The sequence below is a fragment of the Rhipicephalus sanguineus genome, chromosome 11 (genome assembly GCF_013339695.2).
Source record: "Rhipicephalus sanguineus isolate Rsan-2018 chromosome 11, BIME_Rsan_1.4, whole genome shotgun sequence".
Taxonomy (NCBI): Eukaryota; Metazoa; Arthropoda; class Arachnida; order Ixodida; family Ixodidae; genus Rhipicephalus; species Rhipicephalus sanguineus.
Genome location: NC_051186.1, coordinates 61,612,452 through 61,637,290, shown reverse-complemented (window position 1 = coordinate 61,637,290; position 24,839 = coordinate 61,612,452). Strand labels below are relative to the sequence as shown.

The 24,839-nt window shown below is 46.3% G+C and overlaps 1 protein-coding gene across 1 annotated transcript in view; it reads right to left on the bottom strand.

Moving 5' to 3' along the window:
• The window catches only part of LOC119375078 (holotricin-3-like), a 33,210-nt gene extending 10,877 nt beyond the window's left edge, over positions 1–22,333 (bottom strand). The window contains exons 1-2 of the mRNA XM_049411151.1: positions 22,063–22,333; positions 13,805–13,960 (exon numbers count right to left, since the gene is read on the bottom strand). Of these exons, the coding sequence (XP_049267108.1) occupies positions 13,805–13,960; positions 22,063–22,123 (217 nt within the window). The 5' untranslated portion in view covers positions 22,124–22,333. The remainder of the gene's footprint in view (positions 1–13,804; positions 13,961–22,062) is intronic.
• Positions 22,334–24,839: the final 2,506 nt, after the last annotated feature.

Here is a 24,839-nt window from a genome sequence, read left to right as displayed (position 1 = left end):
AGCTAGCTACTTGTGTAAACAAGGTCTCGGTATATCACCAGGAGAATGCGCACTCGTTGCATTCACTCGGAAACTAATGAAACCTTATGTCATCTCAATCAATCGGCGGCCCATTCCTTATGCCAGAACTCACAGGTTTCTTCGCATAACCATTGACAGGAACCTCTATTGGAGCACGCACGTGGCCTACCTGAAGCAGCGCCTGACAGCAATTTCCCAGTTGTTCACGTTCATGGCAGGAAAGACGTGGGGGATGTAAGTAGACGCAATGCTAGAAATCTACAGAGCGCTCTTTCTCGGTTTTCTTAGATATGGCCTGTCCGTGCTGAGCAATACTTGTAAGACTAATATTCGTGTTCTGCAGACAGTACAAACTCAAGCACTCAGAACGTGCCCTGGTTTGCCCAGATGTACGTCAACAGAGGCTACTATTACGATTGCTCGTGACCATCCCATGCAAACTAACATTACGGTGGAAGTCCTGAGAACGCACGTCAGACAGTTTGCACGTGCTCCCTGTCATCACCTTGCAACACTGCCTTAAGAAAGGCGCAAAGCATCATTCTCTAAAACTATCGTCAAGTACAACGACAAACTTCCCTCGGGCTTCACCACTGCATCTAAACAACCGATGTCCCCTTGGTGTTTTATTCGACCTACAGTTCAACTCAGTGTACCAGGGATCCGGAAAAAATCTGAACTGTCGTCACCTGTGCTGAAACAACTGTCTCTGCTTGTTTTGCACGAGGAGTGTGCGGACAGTGTACATATATGTACAGATCGTTCCACAAATGTCCAGTGTTCGTCCGGTGCGGTGGTTGTCCCAGCAAAAGCTATTACCATCAGCTTTAGGACTGACCACTCCACGACGTCGACACCTGCGGAACTAGCTTCTCTGCGCGCTGCACTTCGTTTGGTCAATCGGGAACCTCAACGCTGGTATATTTTCAGCGACTCAAAGGAAACCCTACAATCTGTGCTATCTGCTCTGCGTCGCGGCCCATACGGACAGCTCGTATTTGAAATTCGATATCTTCTCCATACTTCACATGAGAAAGGGCACCACGTGGCGCCTCAGTGGCTGCCAAGTCGCTGCGGCGTCATAGGGAACGAACACGCGGATAAGCCGTTCGGGCCGCTCTTGAAAGCACACAGGAAGATACCATCCCACTTTCAAGGTCTGACGCTACCAGCAGTCTTCAGGGGCTTGCACAAGAGATCACGCTCGCTCTATGGTGCCCACCAAGCAGCCAAACCAACCGGACCAATCGTCAACGCCAACTGCCCTCTTTGAAGCATCTCTGTATGCCAAATGGACTCCGCCGAAGAGAAGCCCCACTGCTTTATCGTTATGGCTAGGGGTGGCATTTACGAAATGCTATTCCTTTGAGATTGGAATGGCCGACAACGCTATTTGCGATGTCTGTCGTTGCGACGAGACGCTACACCACGTCCTGTGCGACTGTCCGGTATATAACGTTCAGAGACAGTGACTCGCGACCGTTCTAGCGCCCCTTGACAGTAGACAATGTCTGTTGAAACAATTCTTCAATGTCGTCAACAGAAGACATCGCAGCTGAAGGCGACGAAGGCACTGCTGAGGTTTAAAGAGAGACGAACTTGGACAAGCGGCTGTGAGAGAAATGTCGCGTACCACGCAAGAGTGACCGACTGTGACTGACTCTGTGTGTGCTGTGTCATGTGATATATTTCTCTCTCTCTCTCTTGCCTCTCACTCTTTAAATCTCCTCCACCCTGTTCCCATGTGTAGGGTAGGAAACCGGTTTTCCTAAACTTGTTAACCTCCCTGCCTTTCCTTCTCTAATATTTCTTCTCTCTCACCCAGATCCCGAAAAAAGGCGATCCGTTGCTGCGTTGCCACCCCCAATGAACAATCACTACGTTCGCCGCTTTTGGAAATCTGTGTGTACTACCGTCGCTTCGTACGAACGTTTCAGAAATAGCTGAACCCTAACATGATCTCAGAATAGACAATGTTACTTTTGTTTGCGACCCAAAACAACACCAAGCTTCATACCAATCTTAAGTCACTTTGGTGAAAATGCCGACACTAAAGTTCACACATACGCAACAAATGTAGGCCTCAGAGCTGTCCTAGCGCAATTACAAGAAAGTACAAAGCGAGTGATAGCCTCAGCTAGTCGCTCAAGATCGTCGGCTGAATCGAACTATTCGACCACAGAAAAAGAGTGTCTAGCTGTCGTGTGGGCCATAGTGAAGTTCCGGCCCTATATGTATGGGCGACCTTTCACTGTAGTCATGGATCACCCCTCTTTATGCTGGCTAACAGGTCTCAAGGACCACTCAGGCCGTCTCGCCTGATGAAGTCTTCACCTCCAAGAATTCGACGTTACGGTGTTTAAGTCAGGAGACAAGGACACCGATGCTGACTGCCTGTCACGCACCCCAGTCGAGTCGACTCCTGACCTAACTGACGACGACAGTTTCATCTACGCCGTCACAGCATCTGATTTGACCCAGAAACAGCGTGACGACCTACAGTTCGCCCACTCGTCGACTATTTTGAGAGCCAGCTAAAAGGGACACTAAAGAGCAAAACGATTTTTTCTCATATTAGCTAAAGCACTCTTTCACGATACTAAAAACATCACGCTTGCTGCGAGAAGACGCTTAGTAAGCGAGAAAACGCGCAAAAACAAAATGTGGGTGGCGACGTCACCTTGAAGTTTCCGCACCATTCGCTATGGCGTCACATGTTTGGACGGCGCCTACTAGGGACTCCATAGTTCTTAATTGGTAAAAATGAAGTGCATTGTCCTCTGAGTGGGCCATAGACTTAACATACCAAGTTTGGGGTAATTTTGTTAAGCCAATTGCGCCAAAATACGATAAGTACACTTTGAAGTTCGTGACGTCACGCGGGGAGATTTCAGCGCGAAATTTAACAATGAAACTCTGAACTTCATTTCCTCCTCTCTTGATAAAACTATGATGGCGAAATTAACGACATTAGAGTTCTCAGAGCACAACTTATCGATATAAACCGATTCGTGGCTTCTCCTTAGTGTCCCTTTAAAGAGCCACCACTGACATTCAGGCGCACAATTTAGTCGTTTTTCCTCCGCAACAGCATCCTGTACAAGCAAAACTTTGACTAGCGCTCAAACCGCCCTTCTGGTACTACCATCTGCGATGCGAGAAGAGATTCTCGATGCGTGTCACGATCAACCGTCTTTTGCGCAATGAGGGCTGACGCGCACTCTAGCTTGTATCCGCCGCAAGCACATCTGGTCTAAACTGTCCCGCACCGTCAAGCACTACGTCTAAACCTGCCGAGACTGCCAGCGGCGCAAGACTCTACCCGTCAAAGCTGCTGGCTGTTCGCACCCTGTGAGCCCATCCCGAGCGCCATTTCAGCAAGTTGGAATGGACTCTGCTGGGTCCATTTCCGAGATCTCCAGCGGGTAACCGCTAGATAACTGTTGCAAAGGAATATTTAACCTGTTACGGTAAAACACGAGCACTTCAATGTCACCGACTTCTTCATTCATACAGCAGTCATCCGCCATGCTGCAGCGACCGTAGTTGTTACTGATAGAGGCACGGCTTTTCACCGCCCAACTGCTGGAAGCAGTCGTGACAATTAGCGGCAACGTATACAGCCGGACGACAGCTTACCATCCGCCAACGAGCAGGCTAACAGAACGGCTCAATAAGACCGTCAACGACCTGCTTTCCATCTAGGTCGACTTGGATCATAAAACTGGGAGAGTGTCCTTCCTTTTGTAACTTTCGCATATAACACCGCCGTGCAGGAGACTACAGAATTTACCCCTTTCCGCTTGCTTCACGGCCGCCGGGTTACCACGATGTTAGACATCATGCTTTTACCTGACGCTCTTGCTACCACCCCCGAAAAAGCTGCCCAGCATGCTCAGTCAGCTCGTCAGCTAGCGCGCATGCACATTCGCTGTCAGACACACTACGACGGTCGCCGTTATAACCTTCGCCAGAGAGAAGTCGCCTACCACCCAGGAAAAAGATGACGAATATTACACTAAGTCACACAAAGCTTGAAACAACGAAGCTGGATGATTATGAAGTGCAATCTGGTTGCGAGCGTACAAGCGTTGCGGGCGTACAAGCGTAGGTTCTTGCTGGCTTTAGCTAGGTGATGCTAGCTTGTTCCTAGGTTGTGTCTAAGTTGTTGCTAGGCTTTAGCTAGGTGTTGTGATGCTAGTTTGCTTCTAGGTTGATTCTAGGATGTTTGTACGCATTAGGGAGGTTTCGAATAGGGGCCCCAAACGTTTTGGGGCCCCAAAAGAAATAGCGTCAAGGCCATTGCGCATGCCAAACAGCATTGGCCATTGCCAAACAGCATTTGGGTTTTGCGTTGGGAACGCTATTTCTCAAATTTAGCGGGAGCCCCAAAGCCTGCCACAAAGACTTTGCGTCCAACAAACGTGACGTCACCCACTGAAGCGACTGCTCTTGGCCAGTACTAGAGTGACCCAGAATAGGGGGAGCTTCCAAAGTGCCGCAGACCCTATTCGAAAAATCTTAGCTCTTGCTTGACCGAAAGCGAGCACCCGCAAAGGGCATTCTAAGATAGCTAAGCACCCGCAAACCATTCTAAGATAGCTAAGAATGGCATAGTCACCAGTTGTTTTCGGTGTGCGTTTTCTTAATCTTGTTCTCACAAAGCTCATGAAGCGTTACATGAACAGGTTGCTCGACTGTAGGATGCAGGATACCCGCTGTCGGTGTTGCAAGCTAATGGCAGCAGACTCTTAAGAAAGCTTAAACAGGAAAAAGAGCCGTTGTTGGAAAATCGAAGGCAGACTGATTCTAGCTCTCACGTAGTAGCGATTCCTTATGTGCGCGGGCTTTCCTACAGAATAAGAAAGGTAGCAGGAGAGTACTATGTCAAGGTGGTGCTATCGGTCAAGAACAAGATGAGAGGTGTATATGCTTTGGTTAATCAGAAATGTGAGAGACGGAACAGTGCACAAGAAACTTGTAGAATTAAACACAAGCACCAGTTTGTCGACTGTGCGATCAATGCAGTATACAACATTCCGTTGTCATGTGGTCATGTGTACTTAGGGCAGACTGGTAGATGTATTAACACTAGACTAAGAGAACACATGTGCAGTTTGAAAGGTCGCTTTTGCACACATTTAGCGCTGCATTGTAGCGAGTTCGCATGCGCACCGTGTTTCGAAAGCACCTCTATTGAATGCAGGCATCGAAATAAAACTTGTAGGGAGATAGCGGAGGCCTATCGCACTGAGATGCACAAAGATAAGTGTGTTTGCCACCCCGCAGTTGCTCTGCTTGCAAAAGAGTTGTCGCTGTTATCTGTACGTTAAGGCGTGTGCTCATGTGATGCTGAACGTGTGGTTCATGTTTTTGATGTATTTAACCTGTTCGAGCAGAATAGTGGGCTGTTAAATATGTGTGTATTCCGAAAAAAAAAACATGGTTGATCCCTCTGTCATAGAATCGGTATAACACGAAAGTGAACGTGTCGTCACAGAAGTAGTTCATTGCTTTAGTGCGTTGGTATATCAGAGCTTGTATAATGCCTATTGTTCTTTGGCAAATGTAGCACCGCCTGATGTGGACGCACTCACGTTGATGCCTAGTGGCACAACTCCGTACCGACGACTAACGCCCATGATCATGATTTAACCCTTGCGGTAGCTGAAGTTCTTAACGTAGAAGTGGACACCGCATATGCTGAATTCCGCGCACATATGGCATCCACAAGCACATAACATGATACACTGATACTTGATATGCACTACTCCAAAGCGTCGTGTAACCCGAAGAGAAACGCTACGCGCGTTGTGTCTTCCCTCTGGCCTGGCAGTTAATTCTCACAGGGCGAGCGGAGAACGCGGTGCGACGGCCAGGCGAATGTCGCAGAGCTATTTTTCAATATGGATGAATGCTATGAGCGAGGCTTGGGCGAAAGCCACCACCTCGCGGTGTGTTAAACGAAATTACCCTTCTATTGGAAACGTGCCGAGTGGGACGGTCGCAGCAACGGCGGGTTTTTTGGGTTTTGTTTTTCGAGCCTGGTGTTGTACATGTTACCACCCCGGTATAAAGGGGGCGGTCATAACATCCATCCATCCATCCATCCATCCATCCATCCATCCATGCAAGCGCGCTGTGAGAGGAAAGTGTGAAACATAAAAGGCGCGTTCATGTAGCCCCCGTTATGTGTTTGGCGGTAGCTCAGTGGGCTAAACGCCCGCCAGCCGTCGTCACAGACCGAGAGGTCATGGGTTCAAGCGGAACTTTTTTTTATAGTTTTTATTTTCTTTGTCATTTGATGGCGTTCAGTCTGCAGACATATTTCCGTGACGGAAATACGTCATGAAAATCTTCGTGGACCCTGGCATACACTTTCGTGTTAAGACAAACCAGTTGTTTATCGCGCCTGTCCTCGCAAGTCTCTTCTTGTCCCTGTGCGGTTGCGCGAGTAAGTGAAGAAGGAAGACTACTCTTTGAGGCGAGCGCGCGCTCATATGGCTATGTTTGCCTGCATTACGCTAAGCTACGACAGCAGCATACCATCACAGCCTACGACAGCCTGGCCCCCATAGTGCTACGTACTTAAAAAAAACATGGATGGTCCCTCCGTCATAGGAATGGGAATATCACGAAAGTAAAACGCGCCCTTACAGAAGTAGCTGAATGCTTACTGTACATTGATATAAGAGAGTTTGCACAATGTATATTCATGTCTGGCAGCTATGGCACCATTTAACGTGTATGTGCCCACTTTGATGATTGGTTGTACATTTCCCTCCCGACGACTTACGTCCATGTTAAATGATTAAACAAACCATCGTGGTACCTGTAGTAACGGTGAAAGCGTAATCAGAGAACGAGGTGTGATAGCCAGAAGAGCGTCGCATATTGGATACAGAACTTGGTCACCATTCCGCGGCATGTTAAAATGTGACTGAACACCATGGCCGGAATAAAGGGAAACGCAAAGCGCGTCGTGCCGCCCCCGTAGCCCGGCCGCGATTTTTCTCGGGACGAGCGCGTGAGCGGGGAACGCGGTGTTACAGCCAGGTGAGGCAGGCGCGCGTCGTATAGCTATACCACGGCCGCTACTCTCTCGTCCAATCAGGGCCCTGTAGGGGCACAGGAAATAGTCCCTGAAATATTTTAGCGATGCAGTTCTATTTCGCAAGCTACACCCACACAAATTGAAAATATTGTTAGGATTCACTTTTGCAACGCGTGTAGAGTGTTTTTATCATTAGTGGAATTAAAAGAGAAAGCCCGCACGGACGCATCTCTGCGGAGGCTTGTTGGGAGGTGGTGATGCGCCGACTTTCGGAATCATGGAGTTGCCCGAGTTGGTTGTGTCTGTGCAAGATGCCTGTCAAGCTGTGCGACCAGCGAGCCATCCTTCGAATGTGCGCGGTTTTCCCAAGCTGGCGAAGCACATAGCTTTAAATGTTTTTGAAGGGCTTCGCGTCGAGTGCGGGGACAGTGCAAGTGTGGATGCACTTATCAAGAGGACCGCGAAACTGACCCAGGTGAGCGAGCGAGCGCTGTATCGGTGGAAAAGGGAGATGGAAGACGCCGGCGAAGTCCTACCACCGATGAAGCGTTCTTGTGGGAAAGGCCGTGATCGGGAAAAAAAGCCGGACGATTTTGACCTCAGCGTCTTGCGAAGAGTGCTGCACGGCTTTTTTGAGAAAGTCGAAATTCCAACTATCGCCAAAGTGGTGCAGCGTTTCAAAGAAGCCCAGACACTACCGACCATGTCCACGACGACGATGCAGAGGATGCTGAAGAAGCTTGGCTTCAGGTACAAGAAACGCTCTCGGAACGCCCTTCTCATAGAAGCGAGGCACATTGTCCAGAGTCGCCGCCGGTACCTGCGCCAAATAGTGGAGCTGCAACGCCAGGGTAGGGCCATTTTTTTTACCACGAAACGTGGGTCAACGCTGGTCATACGCAACGTTTCTAGAACCAGTTCAGTTTCGCAGCTCCCCAGAGACGATTGCTTTGCGAAGTGGACGCGACGGTCGACGCAAGAACTAGCGGCGCTGCAGTTCCATCTTGCATCATGTGCATCGATGTGTGCGCCCCCCTAAAACGCGCAACAAAACGCGCATCAATGCACCCTAATCTTGCATCCTGTCTCACGTCGTCTGTACAACACCCATGTGACCTAGAGTCGCTGCAGCTTTGCTATGCTCCATAAACATCAAAAGATAATGAAACGTGACCTATAATACCAGTACAGTCTCACACGCCGAGCTGTCCTCTCGCACGAATATTCCATTGCCGTCAACCTGTGTTTAGCCGCCACGGTGGAACAGTGGTTACAGTGCTCGGCTACTGACCCGAAGGTTGCGGGATTGATCACAACTACGGCGGTCACATTTTTACTTAGATTGGTCATCCTAAGCAAGTACTGTACTTAGATTGGTCATCCTAAGCAAGTCGTAAAACAGAAGACCGTTGTTAATTTTCGGGCGAAGTAATTCCGATTTCTTGAGAAAGGCGTACAACCTGAACTACGGTTGATCAAGGTACCTGATTTGTATTCCCTGAGCTCGGTTAGGCGACCTGTAGCGAAGTTAGTCTTCACGATCCTGGTGAGATAGGCGTTCAGAAAATATTTCTTGCAAGTCCCTGTCCTCATTCGGAGATGTTATGACCGCTGTAGCCGCTCGTGCAACACGAGCATCAAGATGGCATTCTTCAGCTTTGTCCCTTTCATACACGCTAAATCGGAAGAACTGTTTCCCAAGCGATCACCGTTCACAAACAATTACGCACTGAGTACGAAGAAAGCGAGCACATACACCCGGCAATGCGTTTCAACGATGGTAGCGCCAGAAAAACACAGCCTCGAGTAGACAAAAATCGAGTGTCTATCCTCCGCATCCTCCATGCAGAAACGCTCCTTGACTTGAACCTCGCCACCGCCTCAATGCAGTCTGAAACGCGTTGTAGCGTTGCTGCCTTGGCAGCGAAAAGCGCGTTCTAAACGGTGCGTTGAAGGCGGTGGCCTCCGAGGTGATTACGAACGCACGTAGGAAGCGTTCGTTGAAAGTCGCCCAAAGGGAGACACTTGAGCGGCATGTGTCCAGCGAGCGTTTCATTTTCTTGGTATCCCTGGCGGCTGGTGCTCTCAACACTTGGCGTTCGATAAGAGCTCCATCGCGCCCTCTGGTCACGGGTGCCTATACAAATGCGCAACGCGTGGCCTACTCCTCGCGCGTCTGAGATTTCAGCGGCAGGTGCGTCGCCTCCGCGATTATCTTCGGCAACGCCCCATTGAGAGCAACGGCGCGTGGCCGTATCTGGTTTGTCGACTGGTCTTCGGAGGTAGACCAGTCGGTAGACTGTTCGTCACGCACTGCGGTAGCGAACATGGTTTCGTTGAAGGCGCAGCGGAAGCCTTCCGAGCTAAAAAAAGCTCAGGCGACTACCACGAGGAAATGAACGGGGACCACTACGAAAAGTGGTTCTCACAGAAGCTGCTTCCACTACTACCACCTGGCAGTGTCATGGATAACGCACCTTATCATTCTGTGAAGCAGGAAAAAGTGCCGCGTATGAGTAGCCAAAAAAAAAGGACATACAGGCCTGGCTTTCCGAAAAAGGTATTCCGTGGAGCATCGACATGGTGAAGGTGGAGCTCATGAAGCTTGTCTAAAACGTACACGCAAGCGGGGACAGATACCGTGTGGACTGCATCGCTGAGGCAGCTGGTCACCTCGTTGTGCGCCTACCTCCCTACCACTGCCAGCTTAACCCCATAGAGCTTGTTTGAAGTGACGTGAAGGGCTTCGTAGCAGCGGCAAACAAGACGTTTAAGCTTCAAGACGTTCACACTCTACTATGGCAAGGAATTAAGCAAGTAACCGCTGAGAAGTGGAAGAGATATGTGGAGCATATTATCGCTCAGGAAGACGTAATGAGAAAACAGGACCACTTCATCGATGATGTTGTTGACACCAATGCAGCTGTCGTAATCACCCTGGAGGACGAAACAATGAGCACTTCAGATTTAGGTTGTGATGAGGACCATGACATGTGAGCTCTTGTAACAAGCTCACGTCTATCATTACGTGTATGCGTAGAGGTCAAGATCATTGAGTACTATCGTAGTGAGAGTAGCCAAAATGAAAACACAGAACTGTCTGCTGTTATGACAAGGAATCAAGCAAGTCACACTGAGAAGTGAAAATAAAGCTTCAGATTCATTGATTCAGTCATTCGTTCATTAAGTGATTCAGTGACTGATGTAAATATCCTTATGCACGGTGCATAAACAATTAAAAAAAACTCTAACGCCCCGAGAACTCGTACGAACCGGGTGACGATAAATAGAAAAGGTCGGGCCAGTTTCATTGCAATCCTGGTCGTCCCGTCCGTAAATAAGCACACCAGATCAAAACAGATCAAAAAGGTACCAATCGCCATCTGCTACAAAAATTAAAAGATAATTATTATACCGGTCGAATTAACGGACGCGACATCCGCGTAGGAACACACTTATGAAGTGCGCTCTTTCATGATTGGCTGAGAGCGCCCGTACCTTCAACAACGCTGCGAACAGGTTGTTCGCTGCGAACAAGCCGTTAAGATGGCATATACACGATGTACTACTCGCCTTATAGTTAACAAAGAGGCAGGAAAGTCTATAGAATTGCAGCGCTCTGTACGCCAAGGGTACCCGCTCTCTCCTCTCCTTTTCTGCATATTTATTGAAAGCTTTTGTCTCAGTATATTGAACAGTAACGCAATTCAAGGATTCAGGCTTCATGCATGTGAAGTGCGCCTGCTGGCGTATGCTGATGACATAGCGATTTTTTGTACAAACCTCGAAAGTATTGCAGATGCAGTTAACATCGTAAAACGCTTTTGTGAGGTTAGTGGAAGCGCAGTGAATTGGTGAAAATGTCTTGGTTTCTGGCATGGAGATTGGGAGCTCACGCCAAATTATTTCATGAACGTCTAGTGGCTCACAACACCGGTTAAGTATTTAGGCATTCCTCTCAAAAATTACAGCGACAGTGAACCTTATTGGCACGGGCAGACATCTCAAATCCGAGAAAAAGCAGAATATGGAAGGCCAAGGATTTATCCATTTTTGGATGCGCTACCATTTGTAACGTGTTCTTTATTACAAAATTGTGGTACGTGTTGCAAGTACTTCATTGCTTTCGAGTCAACCTTCAAAAACTTCATCGTATTTTTGCTGTCTTTATTTGGGGTTCCACCTGGGAGAAGACTACTAGGACGAATCTTTTTCGACGTGTGCGTGACGATGGTTTGGGTTTGTCGCATTTGTTTCTGCGACAGCTCGTAAATCGCTTCTTGTACCTTCGTGACGTTCAAGACCCGTTTTTGCGCACGGTCTGCCAAGTGCGGTTGGCCAATGCTTTGCCTGAGTTTGTAGTGTCTTCTGTTAGGTTGAAAGGTCGAACACAAGGTTACTTTAAAGAGATTATCGAGTCATTTCGCTTCCTCAAGGCACGATTTTCTATTGAATATTTAGGCACTGTATCCCGTAAAAAGTTATATAAAGACTTATGTGATGTTGTTCTCCCCATTCCCTTGTACCGCTCTCAGTACTGTGGTGGAAAATGGAGCAAAGTGCTAAAACGCGCAAAAGGCATGCCTGTGCGTCCGGGGGTTAAAACTTTCTTCTTTAAGCTTCATGCTGGTGTCTTGCCAGTTAAGACGTGGTTGTCTGAAAAGGGGTTGTTCGTTCCGTGGGGTGACCAGTGCTTTTTATGTCGCAAACCAGAAACCATTGAGCATGTCTTTCTGGAATGCTGGGACGGGGTGTTCTTCTGGGACGTCCTGCAAAGGACACTAAAGAAAGATTTCCCATTGGACGCACAGGGCATATGGTATTTGATGATTGAAAATGATGATAGATTTCCCTATGATATTACAATGTTATTGGCGCTTTATAGCATTTGGAGGTCCCGAATGGCTGTACGTAACGCTGACGTTGATGCTCGGCGAGCCATAGAATACTTTTGTGAAGAGCTAACTTCGTTTCTTGAATTGCAAAAAATGCAAAAGGATGTACCCGATTGGGTACCTCGCATGGAATTGCTGTTGCACATGAAACAATTGTAGACAGGATGCACTCTCTTCCCACGGTTGAAAACTGAAGCCCTGCAATAAAGACAAAAAAAAAGACTGTGGCGCAGTGGATAGCATGCCCGGCATCTGTTGTTGTGGACCGAGCGGCCGTGGGTTCGATGCCCGTTGACGGACCCTTTTTTTCTTTGCCATCTAATCATGTAAATTTTTCGACGTCATTTCCTTGACGGAAATACGTCACTGAAGCCTTGGTGGACTCCGGCATAAAGCACGTTCGTGTTAAAATGAAAGGTACATTCAGAGGCATATGTCGAAGCTTAAAATTGCAACTAAGTGAAAGATATCGTCATGTTCTTTAAAAGGCAATTATGCGAAGGTGAAGGTCATACAAACGTATTGTTCAGAGCTAGCGGAATATTAACCAACATGAAAGCTTTAAGTATAACAACCGGTATGCGGAAATCCTCGAGTTAAGCAGCTGCAAATCTGGCCATTAAAAAGTAACGTCGGCAAGGGTGTATTTGGGCAATGTAACAGGAACTGACGATGTTGGAAAATGATATACGTTCATTTCTTAGTCCCAAAATCGATTGTTTTCATCTCGCGAGCACTGTACCTATCGTTGAGTCTGATATTCTGTTGTGTGTTTGTGTATTCTATATTCGGAAATTAAGATGTTTCAATACCTTCAGCTTCCAGCGAATGTCCGAAAGTAATCACCACCGTACGGCAATATGTATTTTATGTTTATATACATTTGGCGAACCCGCTACATACTAAGTGTATACAAAACCATACGCCAACTAACAGAAAAGGAAAAGAAAACATTTAGAACCTTGTCTATTTTCTCAGAACAATTATGAAACACGACGCATATCTCTTTCGTCATATAGACCACGATTGATTTTTATTAATTTTGCAACGATCTATGGCCGCTTGCTTTGCGTTTCAACTATATTTGGCAGCACGAGATCTTCGTTTTACTTAACTCTGCTGCGGCGCCATATCAAAGAAGGTGTATGTAAAAGTGACGGGTTTTCCGAAGCCTGGCTCCTAGAGGTGATAGCGGTCTAATATCTGAAAATATCGTACAGCCGGCACACAAGCGAGCTGTAAAATTTCAACACCAAAAGTTACAATAAAGTACCAGGTCCCACTGGGAAAGGCTTTCTTTGGCAACAGCGTAACTTGGCTGTATATATAAGCATTAAAATAGCCGTGTATGATTCACGCAGGTGTAGACGCTGAATAAAATACGCCTTTGAAACTTTAGGAAACTTTAGGTAAACTTCCACCATTTAACACAAGCATCCTTCACTTATGCTAGAGAACGGCACCAAATTTTTTTAACAGCCGTGTCACGATTCAAACACCCATCAATGAGTCGATTCAGAACGACTACTGGTTATACTACGTTTCAATGTGAACTATCATAGCCTTCATATCGACGTTTGCCATTTTTTGATAAGTCGTATATACATATCAATGATATTTAGTAACATTCCCCGCTCCTCCACTCCTACCCAGTTCTTTTATACCTCTCGACTGGTAAACAACAGCTGTAAGACCGATATGCCGTACAGTGAAATAAAAAAAGGTACTTGCGCCAACCTACATTACCCGAAAAACGCGATTAAGTACAGTGATATGTAGGCACCACTATTAGCGGCTGTATCATGGTAGAGAAGAAAAGCCTCACTAGACTTACCACTTGGCGCCTTTTCAGTCTCTGGAAGTTTCCCGGAACCGGATCCACCTTCACCGCCACCGTCGTTGCCACCGGCGCCGCCTTCCTTCTCACCGCCGCCGCCATCCTTCTCACCGCCGCCGCCTTCCTTGTCACCGCCGTCATCACCTTCGTCTTCTAAAGAAAACAGAGAAACAGGAATGCGTAAACTTTCTTGCGAGGAAAAATGCGTTGATGGGAATCACAGTGAAATTCCTCTAGTGCAAAGACAAAAAAAAAACCTTGCTTGATACCTCCGTCGAATGAATCGGTATCACACATAAGTAAAATGTGTCCATAAAAAGGTGTTGGATGTTGACTGCACATTCATATAAGAGAGCTTGCACAAAGAATATTGGTAAATGGTAGCTACAGCACAGTTTGACGTCTAGACGACTAACTCCATCTCGACGACTAACGTCTATGACCAATGATTAAACGAACATTTGTGGTAGCTGAAGTAGATAACGGCGAGAGCATAATTAGAGAAAGCGGTGTGGCAGCCAGAAGTACTTCATTCATTAGACGCAGAACTAAAAAGGCACCACCCCTCCGCGTATTAAACAGTTTGTGAACCCCACGACTGGACTAGATGAAAAAGGCAACGCGCGTCGTGTCCACCCTCTAGCCCGGCCGCGATTTTTAAAGATGATAGTCTTTCTTGGGATACTTAAACGTAGAAATTTTGGTCTGTCTGTCTTTCTGTTTGTCGGCACGTCACTCGATTCAGCCACTCGGCCAAAGTTGAACCACTTGGCCAAGGGCCAGCCATCTTGAACTGGTACGGCTGTTCATACTTGTGAACGTTGTCGATCAAAAAGTAAATATCACGCATATCTGAGGCGCAACATCACTAGGTAAGTATTAGTTGGTGTGTTCCTTTAATAGAAAATGCATACATACGTAATTCTAAAGACCCTATAGTTTCTTAAGCTGCGCTGAAAATGCCACTGCGCTGAAACTTGTCTTCCTCCGTGCCATCTGCACGAGCTCATTGTTGTGTTTCGGTTTTGGTTCTGTATTGCACTGTACGAATGCCATGGGACACCGCTCTGGCATTCCTGTTTTACCTAAGTCGACGTGTAAACAAAAAGAGTGTGTGGAGAGTACTAGTTGAGTGCGGACGTTTCTTCTGCTTCAGCGCTTCGCGCCAAACCGCGTGTTCGGGCTGGCTGGCGTCCCCGCCGGTCGCGTTGGTCACCGCCGGTCTTTGCCTGCTGCTGCGCCGGGACTACCAGCCCGCAACACAGCACTCATGTTTCCCGACGTATTGCCAGATGGCGTCCATATCTCACGCAGCGTCTCTTCTATCGTCTTTAGACGACATTTGCAGCGAAGCACGCAGATACGCGGCCAATTTTTTTCAAGGGGCGAGCGTAAGCGGGGATCGCGGTGTACAGCCTGGCGAGGCAGGCGCGCGTCCCAGAGCTATTTGTAATATTTATGGATCCTATGAGCGTGGCCGAAAATTGGGCTAAGGTCGCCACCTCACGGCGCGTTAGGGCGTTGATAAAATTTTACTGGTGTTGAAAACGCACTGAATGGGACGGACGCGTAGTAACGACGCATTGCAGGAGCTGATCGCGGAAGCGACGGTCATAATGCATTACTTCACTTTACCGCTGCCAGATAGCGACACCACCCCGCCAACCAAGAGCACCGCTAGAGGAAAGTGTGATATATAAATGGCGCGTTTGTAAAGCCTCCAGAGTTTTTGACCGTGGCGCGTGGATAGCGTGCCCCGCACCTTTTGTCGCGGACTGAGAGGTCATGGGTTCGACTCCTGCTGATGACACTTTTTAGGGGCGAAGCTCCTTAAGGCGGCACCCGTTCGTCCCTCGTAGTCGTAGTAGTAGTCGTAGTGCGTAACCAGTCTTACGCTTTGACCTCCAAGGTGGTGCCGGTGGGAGAATTTTCCTGTGCGTTGTTGAATAATAAAAAATTCGCAGCGTGCGCGTTAACTAAAAGCCGAATTCTTCTGTCTCTCATTCCCCATTAGCAGCCATTGGCATGTTCCAGTAGGAAACGTTAGTAGAAGTAGAAGTGTAAGTGTTAGCTAAAAGCCGACTTCTTCTGTCTCTCATTCCCATTAGCAGCCATTGTTTACCTCCAAGGTAGTGCCTGGTGAGATTTCTCCTGTGCGTGATTAAACAATAAAAATTTTGTACAAAACGCCGTTGATTGATGAAATAAACCAACGAAAGACGCCAGATGTTTTGTAAAAGCAAAACGAAAGAACGCCAGATGTTTCTAAAGCAAAACGAAGAGACGCCAGCTGCTTAACGAAAGACGCCAGATTTTTCTAAAGCAATGGTTTTCTAAACAATGAACATTCACAGCGTACATGTAAAATTAAAGTGAGCTGCAAGTCGTCATAACTCATCGAACCTTTAGTATAAACGCGCCCGATCTCACGTCGGTGATGATGTACTGGGCGGAATTCACGGAAGATTCACGGTTTACCGATGAACCTCCGCAGCTTCGCCCACTCATCATCATTCACTCCGTGGATATGCTGTGATTTTTTTTTTCTTCGCCATCTGATCGTGTGTCTTTTTGGACGTCATTTCTGTAACGCAAATACGTCACTGATGTCTTGGTGGACCCCAGCATAAAACACTTTCATGTTAAACATGCTCGCCTAAAATTTTTATCTCACGTTGTGTCAAAGATTTTCAACATCTCGAAGCCTCCATCTTCTCCTGAACTTCCGCCTTCTTAAGTTTTACGACTGGTGTTCGAAAATATTAGCATTCCAAGGTATTGAATATCCAAGTTACAATCTGACAGAGACATTACTACAAGATATTGTATTGAATTTCCATTTATGTTAACCAGATCTTTACAGCCGATTGAAACGATAACAAACTCAAAGAAATGCAAAAACTCTTGCAAGGTTATAACGTGACACACTGAAAGTAGATATTCCTTATTAAAATATTCGCACTCATTAGCGTACAATCTAACATCGACTGTACTAAGAGCATACTTTGTTAAAGAATTCTATGTAGGATATACTCTCATTGTGTTATTTCTTCAATTTTTCGTGTTACCTTAGCCCACAATCAGGGCGCCTAGCACTAAGTGTTGCACATCTAGTCCATCATTGCAGCTCTTCCTATGCATTGCTGCCGAGATAAGGTGCCCACATTATCGAGTGTATGCAAATAGAAGAAAGCATTACTTGCACGAGCAACTGTCGAGCTAGTGCCTCACCGCTAGAAAAAGCGGTTCACTTTTTCAGCACTGAATTATGGACGGTACGGCATTGCCCCGCTGTTGCAGTGGTCAGCACCTCACCGCACATGACTCCCGTAATAGCGTAACAGCACAAACCAAATTATTACTGAGACAAGCGCTTGCTTAATTTGGCCTTATTTCACTCGCCCTTATTTGAGTAGAAGGACCTCTTATTATCAGACAGTCGGATATATTAGTGGACACGCCGTATATGAATTCTCCAAGCAGTGAAGGCATCCCTGTAGGTTCCGGCAATCTGTATGAGCGCGTCAAATAGATCGGCTGGGACTGACAGTTAAATATGTCATGATGTGACGCCAATGCAAGTATTGCGTTTTTTCGATGCAGTGCACAATGCATTTTTACGAGGCAGTAATATTACAAGGCCGACTGCAGAAGCATGAAATGAAATAACAGTTTAGGCGTGGCTCAGCGTTGCAGGTCAGATATTGAAGGTAACACAGCTCCTACGGGTAACAAAACAGTAAAATCACCCTGTATTAAGTACAGAAATTTCCTGCAACCCAAAAGCAATGATGTTTAAATTGCTTAGCACTTTCACTGTGGTATTGCAAAACAGAAAATGGTAGTAAGGTAAACTAAAGAATTAGCCTGCCAATCATGGAGTGAAAACAAAAAAAAAACTTCAACAATTTCAAGAATACCTGCGCGATCCGCGACAGCTTATTATAGACCTGTTTGACAAGACTTCCACAGGCAAACAAGACTTCGACAGTTTCCACAGGCACACATTTTTACTGCACTTCCTGACAGAATGTCACACGAAACGCTGTTTATAATATCTAACCTTTCGTGCTTACTTCACCGCCCAAAGTCAACTGCAGCGAGTCTGAGTTTTGATTTGTTTCATAAATTTCAGCTCATTTTCATTTGTTTCATAAATTGCAAAATGAGCAGCTTACATAACCTCGGTCAATTTTTGCGCGTTTCTAGGACGAAATCACTTCTTGTACAGTTATCGAAGGACAATGACAGTAACGTGTGCAGCTGATTCATGGTAACATGGTGGCCATGATTAGGCATGAGCGCAAGCAGCCATCTTCAAATAAGTTGAAATGAAAAAAAATATTGGTGTACGTTGACCTGAATATTAACAGAAGAACCACAGCTTGCAAAATTAACAGCCGCGTTCCAGTATTGTCTTACATCGCATCGTTGACATCAGAATGACTAGGTTGGCACACGTAATAGTATTCCAAAACCACTTCTTTCTCTACACCTGTGGACGAAGCATGGAAGTCTGGCGTAGCAGGTTGGTGCAACGCAGCACTAGAGGCGACTCCTGCAGACCACGAAGAACACACCTCTGACAGATACCAGGCTTCTCACAAGCAATATACTGACGACAACTGTCCTCGACACCGCAAGCCGGGATGGTTCACGAATTAAAACCAAGAAGGTACAGCCGCTGTTGCTCAGGGCCCAGCAAATAATACGTGATGCTTGGTTACCGTTTACTGCTCAATGAAGTTATTACTCAAATAAAATTAGCATAACTACTCATGCGGTTGTTCTGTGCATGCGTACGATGTCCGCGTCAGCAGCGGGTAGAGAACGCTGGTTTCGACGTACACGAAGGCGATGGAGCGCACCGTTGTTTAAGTGCGCAGCAGTTTAGGGGCCCCGGCTTCTCGTCCATTCATGCATCTAACGTGGCGTGATCACGCTTACAGCAAAGCGCTCAATACAGGCCATAACCAGGCTAGCAATGCTCAAACCGGGTTAAAATGAACGAATAAGGTCTAAAAAATATAATTAACAGAAATATTTATGAAGTAAATGAAATAAATAACTAATAATCTCTAAAAACGTTTCGGAAACCTGCGGCTGACACCGGGGCCGCGCAAGAGAGGGCGCCGCCGTCCAGCCGAGCGAGCGATTGCCCCTCGCCCTACACTTCGTCAACGCTGCGTCGCTACATCTGATTGGGGGAGACAATGTTACGGAATTCGCTGCAGACGACGCGTATCTCAACTGCCGTAAGAGATAGGAAGCCTATAAGTCGCACAAAAAGCAGTGCGCATGTCGCACACCGAGTTTGCGAATCTCCTTAAAGGGGTACTGACACAAAATTTCGCGGCCGAGATAGCGTGCTGGATCGATTTCCGTGTACGTGCGTGTATCATCTGCGAAATATCGACAGCGAATAAAGCTTGGAAGGTATTTTATATGAATATTGAAGTTCGCGTGCGCGATCCAGCATTATAGGGCGCACCTATTGCATTGACACCCTCGGAGGTGACCCGAGGTGACCCCCCTACTTCCCCTACGTAACCGTTGTAGCCGGTACAACAAGTTGTGATTACGTCGTAGCCGCCATTTTTGTTTTGACGCGCTCGCCGCTGCGCTGTTGGTGTCTCAAGGAAATCGTCGCCAACACACGACGATGAGGAGGACGACGACAACGAGGAGGATGATGGCGACGTCATCGCGCAGCACGTGCGGCAAGCGTGCGAATGCGAGGAGACACGCGAACAGCGCGGAAGTGCGTCACACTTCTGTGTGCTGACGTGATCGAGCGCTGCAGCCGCTAGGTGGTGATAGTTGCACCCGGAGGCTTGTCGTTTTTGAAACCGAAACTGACACTGGTCGGTAATGAGGAGCCTGTAATTAATTATCTGATGCGCGCTGCAGCAAACGATGTGCCGTGTTATGACTAACAGGCCCCCAGCAACACATTGCAGCAAAAAAACGCGAGGCCAAAATTTTTGTGTCAGTACCCCTTTAAAGGTACACTGAAGGTAAATATTAAGTCGACGTTGATTGTTGCAATAGTGTTGCAGAAACCTCGTAGTGCTTGTTTCTTGCCAAGGCAATGCTTATTTTGAAATAAAATCACGTTTTAGTGGTCCGCGCGGCGTTAGCGCACTTCAAATCACCCGCCTGAACGGACCTTCTGACGTAGCAGTCGCCGTGTCCAACGTTGCCCGCCTTTACTGACCGGCCGCAGAATCTACGGTTTCTTGTGCAACAGCGGCCATCAACCTTGCCGAGACACAGCCACGGGCCACTCCGAAACTGTATAGTTCACTGTAACGGAGCTTAGCTTGGCCAGCAGCAGCAGACGTAGAGTATCGACAGGGCGAAAATAGCGAGAGCGAAGCACACGCATCAGTACGCGGTACCGAAACTAGTACTAAGGCGCGCAGCTCGATGAAAACGGAACTTTTGAACCACTCGCGCCGTTCCCCACGGTAGCGCCAAGAGGTTCTTTTTTTCATGAATCAAACAGAAACGAACAGGCAGCCTTTTATTACGTCTTGTGATGCACTAAAGGTCCTTTTTTTTTTTGCAACTAGTTTGATTGGTGCAGATTAGTTCTTCGGAATCCCGCAAGGTGGCGGAATGGTTAAAAAAAGGGAAAATAGACAACTACTCCTTTGTAGCACGAAGCCACAAGGAAATCCATACGGATTTTTCAGAAATCAAGCCTCTTAGTTGCCGAAAAATTCGTCCTGGTCCCGGGCTTTGGATTTCCTTGTGGCTTCGTGCTACAAACGGCTGGTTGTCTATTTACCCTTTCTTAGTTGGATTAGTAGTGGTTAATTGTACTCGGGACAATTTGACGTCAGCGGAATCATTTCCAAAATGTCCCACTCGTGGCGCACGTCGTGTCCAACATTTACCTTCATTTCTCGATTACTAGAGCACTGCTGTGGATACTATTGACGTTTTAGACGTTCTCACACATTGACCTTTCATTGTGAAATAAATTATCACTTGCCTTTAATATCCTTTTAACAGCATTCTACTCGTGCCAGGGAAACCCTATCTGCTTACCTGAAACAGTGGCGTCATCGACGCTTTTGTAAACGGAGCAGTGGGAACTCTACGAACGGGAATCGCTGGGCGCCCGTGCTACGCACTTCCTCAGGTTGCACAGTTGTAGAGCTGCCCTACGTTTTTTCGATTCATTTCGCTCCTGTAGCTTAAGTGGGTAAGCAAGCTCTACCAGTCTCTCCAGGCAAATGTATGTGTAACTGGCAGTGTATCAGCGCGACAGAGTAAGACAAAAGTAGTCTATCAGAGTATAACCCCTCCCATAATGCATTTTTTAAACAAACGGCGCTTGTAGCAGGCGGCCAACCCTGTACTTACACGTACGCTACGAGCCCTGTATAATTCTGGTAAGAACCGGCTTGTGTTCGTTGAATAAAAGTAAATATAGGCTGCTTTTGGCTGAACGATGGTTAATGTCCGTTTGTGTTGGCTTAAGATGGCTAAATTAGACAAATGTTACACATGTTACGTACACAATAGGTAAAACCTTCCAACTTTGCCTAAATAATGGCTGATGTTGACTACTGCAGCCGTCGATTGCATAATCTATAAAAATCCTTATAACGCTCACGAATTGTTTCGACATTGCCCATTTGAACGTCCAGGGTTCAACCTAGTTTCTTTTCGTTTAACCGAACGCATTCCGTCGTATACAAAGACATCTAAAATCGCTTTCTAGAGTTTAGAAGGGGTTGCATTAACCCTCCATTGTTATCCGCGCTTACAGTGCAACTAGGCGAGCTCGGCAACGGTTCCGATAGCTTCGATGTGATCGCAAAGCTGATAGTGACGTCACTGATAGGTGCAGATACCTCGAACGCACTATGAACTTTGTTGTCTCTAACATCACAATAAAGCAGCATGCGATGTCTCTACAGGACAAAGAAAAGCGCGAAAACTTTAGTACTGTGATGTAGCTCTTCTCAAGACCGCCTATGGCCAACATTACAGCCAGCACTTTCGTCAGTCTCCTATGGTTGTCCATTACCGATTTTCTTTCTCACTGACTCGGGTGATTTTATCAGAGTCGTTTATATTTTTGTCATTGTGTCCTTTTGTTTACAAAGGCTGTTATTTTACATGTCTGCCATTACTCTGCGCAGTGTTCCAATATATGGCTTTGCGAAGGTATACGTACAACACATTCAGTTTTAGACAGAAAATTTCATTTTGAAGAAATAAGCGCACAGAAGGCTTACCGTCGGCGACAGTGATGGACGCTAAAAGACAGAGCATCAGAAATGCCAGTAGAAGCTTCATTGCAGATCTTTCCTTTCAGTAGACCACAAATAGGTCTAAACACTCTTCTGGCTCCCGCGTTTATATATCACTACAGGGGCCTAAACACTTGACGCGTTTCATATCATTATCACGTCACCATGACTTCCGACGTGCGGCATATATATTGTTTCTCCATACACAAACAAAGCCCATGCACTAACGCTTCCTCAGATAGGTGGGAGGGCAACACGGCTTTCAAGGACTCTGGCAAAACAAAAGTTGCGCATCTTTTGCCGCACAAAGCTTATCGCTGTCGGTTTTTTTTTTTCTAAATTTTTTTGCGAGCAACGAAATTGTCACGGTAGTGTTCACAAGGCAAGTAACGAAACAATTGTGATATTACGTATGCATCGCATTTTGAGTACCTTCCGGAAATAGCATCAAATAGAATATCCTCTTTACACTGGCATGTAGCTATTGCTCAAACAATGTGTAACGCAACATTATATTTAAATGTGCATGATGAAGTGTGTTTGCCAAAAGTCAGCCAAGTATTTGCGCAGCTAAGCGACAATTTTGACATTTTTATTTTAAACACATTGCAAAGGTGACACTTACTCTAGAAGTACGCCTGTGGTCATTATGTTTTTTTTTTTCTCAAAAAGATGACATAGCTGCTTTATTTTGAGCAGCTTTATGCAGGATTGGAGAAAAATATAAAGTCCACATAGTTTCCATTTTTTACTGCATAGAAGTTTCAATAAATTATTTCGAGCAGCGACACTTTCAATGCATTCGGCAACGATACAATATTTTAAAGCGATATAATATAGCTTACACGTGCTATGCCAAGCCACATACGGCGTCGTGTATCATTATGGATTTTCCGATTCGTATGCCCGGTGTAAACGCTCGTAAATATGTTAGCGTCGCAATGCAGAATAGACATGTTTATTTTATATTAAAGTTTACGAAATTATCTTAAGATATCAAAATAAAGGCTTTCATGTTTAAAAACACACCGTGATCACCACTCATGCCTTAGTGGCGGACACCGGATTAATTTTGGCAAGTTGGAGTCCTGTACCGTGCAACAATACTAAGCACACTCGTGTTTTTCCTCCTTTGATCACGAGAGTGCTGCTGCCCTGGCTGGTATTCGAACCCACACGAACGTGCTTAGTGGCGCATGGCAGATAGGCTGCTAAACCCCCTTTGTAGGCTACTCAGAAAGAGAGCTTGTTTATGAAATGCATTGCTCAGTATCGACCATAACAAGGTAGGTTAGTGACCCTCATGGGAGCTAGGGTGTGGTGTACCTTGTCTAGTGGCGGTGGTTTTTTATGTACAAAAATGTACAAATGGTAGGATAAAATTAGCTGCGCATTTGTATGGCTCCCTGCTTAGCATATAAAAATAAGGCAAAAAATAAGGGAAATGGTGTCACAAAAAAGATTGCACACAGTGTGACAGCGCATGCATAATGGAGTATGGTCAACACAAGAGTACAAAGGTTTGTGCGCGAGCCAAGAAATGATAAAGTACGCACGTGCAGATAAAAGAAACTTTTATAGCATGATCGTTCTGTATACACATGGTTATACTAGGAGCCTAAAATGTAAATCTGCAGTGGTACCAGGTGTTTCGCGGTCGTCGTGAACAGAGCCGCACAAATGGCGCAAACGAGACATCGTTCCCTCCGCCGATGAGTCTAATTTAGGTGTTGTCAGCTATTGAGGAGCATAATTATTACCAATTTAGCATAGTTTAAAGGACGGTAATAGTACTTTGTGTTATTGAGCAACATTGTAAAGTCTGTTTTTGTCTCTTTCACGAAGGGTGGGATTGAATTGATGCTCCTGACATTACGTTGAAATCACGTAAACGTTTCGACATGTTTTAAGCGCTCAAAAAAAGCAGAAACGACGCATAAGCTTCCGCGATGTATAGAAGACTTTATATTTGTATTGAATAATCCAAAACAAATCCTGAGCCCATTTGAGAGGTAATGTTGAAGTATCTCTACATAGCTTTCTAACAAATCACCTAGATTAGGTGGGATATTTTATCTCGCATGAGTACATTGCGCACATGCTGTAGTGAAGAGACAGACCCACCATATGCAGTGTCGTGCTCTTGCCGAATAGGTTAACTTTGTTCACGGGATTTTAACGCGATAGCGTTAAAGAGCTCGTTCCGCAGAAATTCAGGTATCGGCGTCGGTGTCGGCATCTTTGGTTGTGAGCGGAAACTGATATTCTTATGTAAAATAAATAATCGAAGAACCTTCGGTTTGAGTGAGAATCGAACCCAGGCCGTCTGCGTGGCAAGCAGGTGTTCTACCACAGAGCATCTTCATTGTTTGGAACTGCATTGAAATTACCTTCCTTCCTTCCCAAACATATGCGTCCTCTGTATACAGGTGTCACAGTACGAGATGTAATATCGCAGTAAAACGGTGTACAAGCGGATATTGCCATCGGGTGTCACACCATGTGAACTGCATAACTAGTTGGTGGTTTAAAGCCGGCCACCCATTACAAAAGGCACACACATTACTGCGCGTATTCCTTTACGATCACGTAGTGGGTGCATCGCAACTTCGAAATAGTATCACGCGCGTAAATGTTGCTGGTTTAAAGCATGCCACCCATTACAAAGTGCATACACATTAGTGCGCGCATTCTCTTACACACACGTAGTGCGTACGCTGTTGTCATAACAGAGCTGTTGAAGAAGGCGGAAACCTTTACTT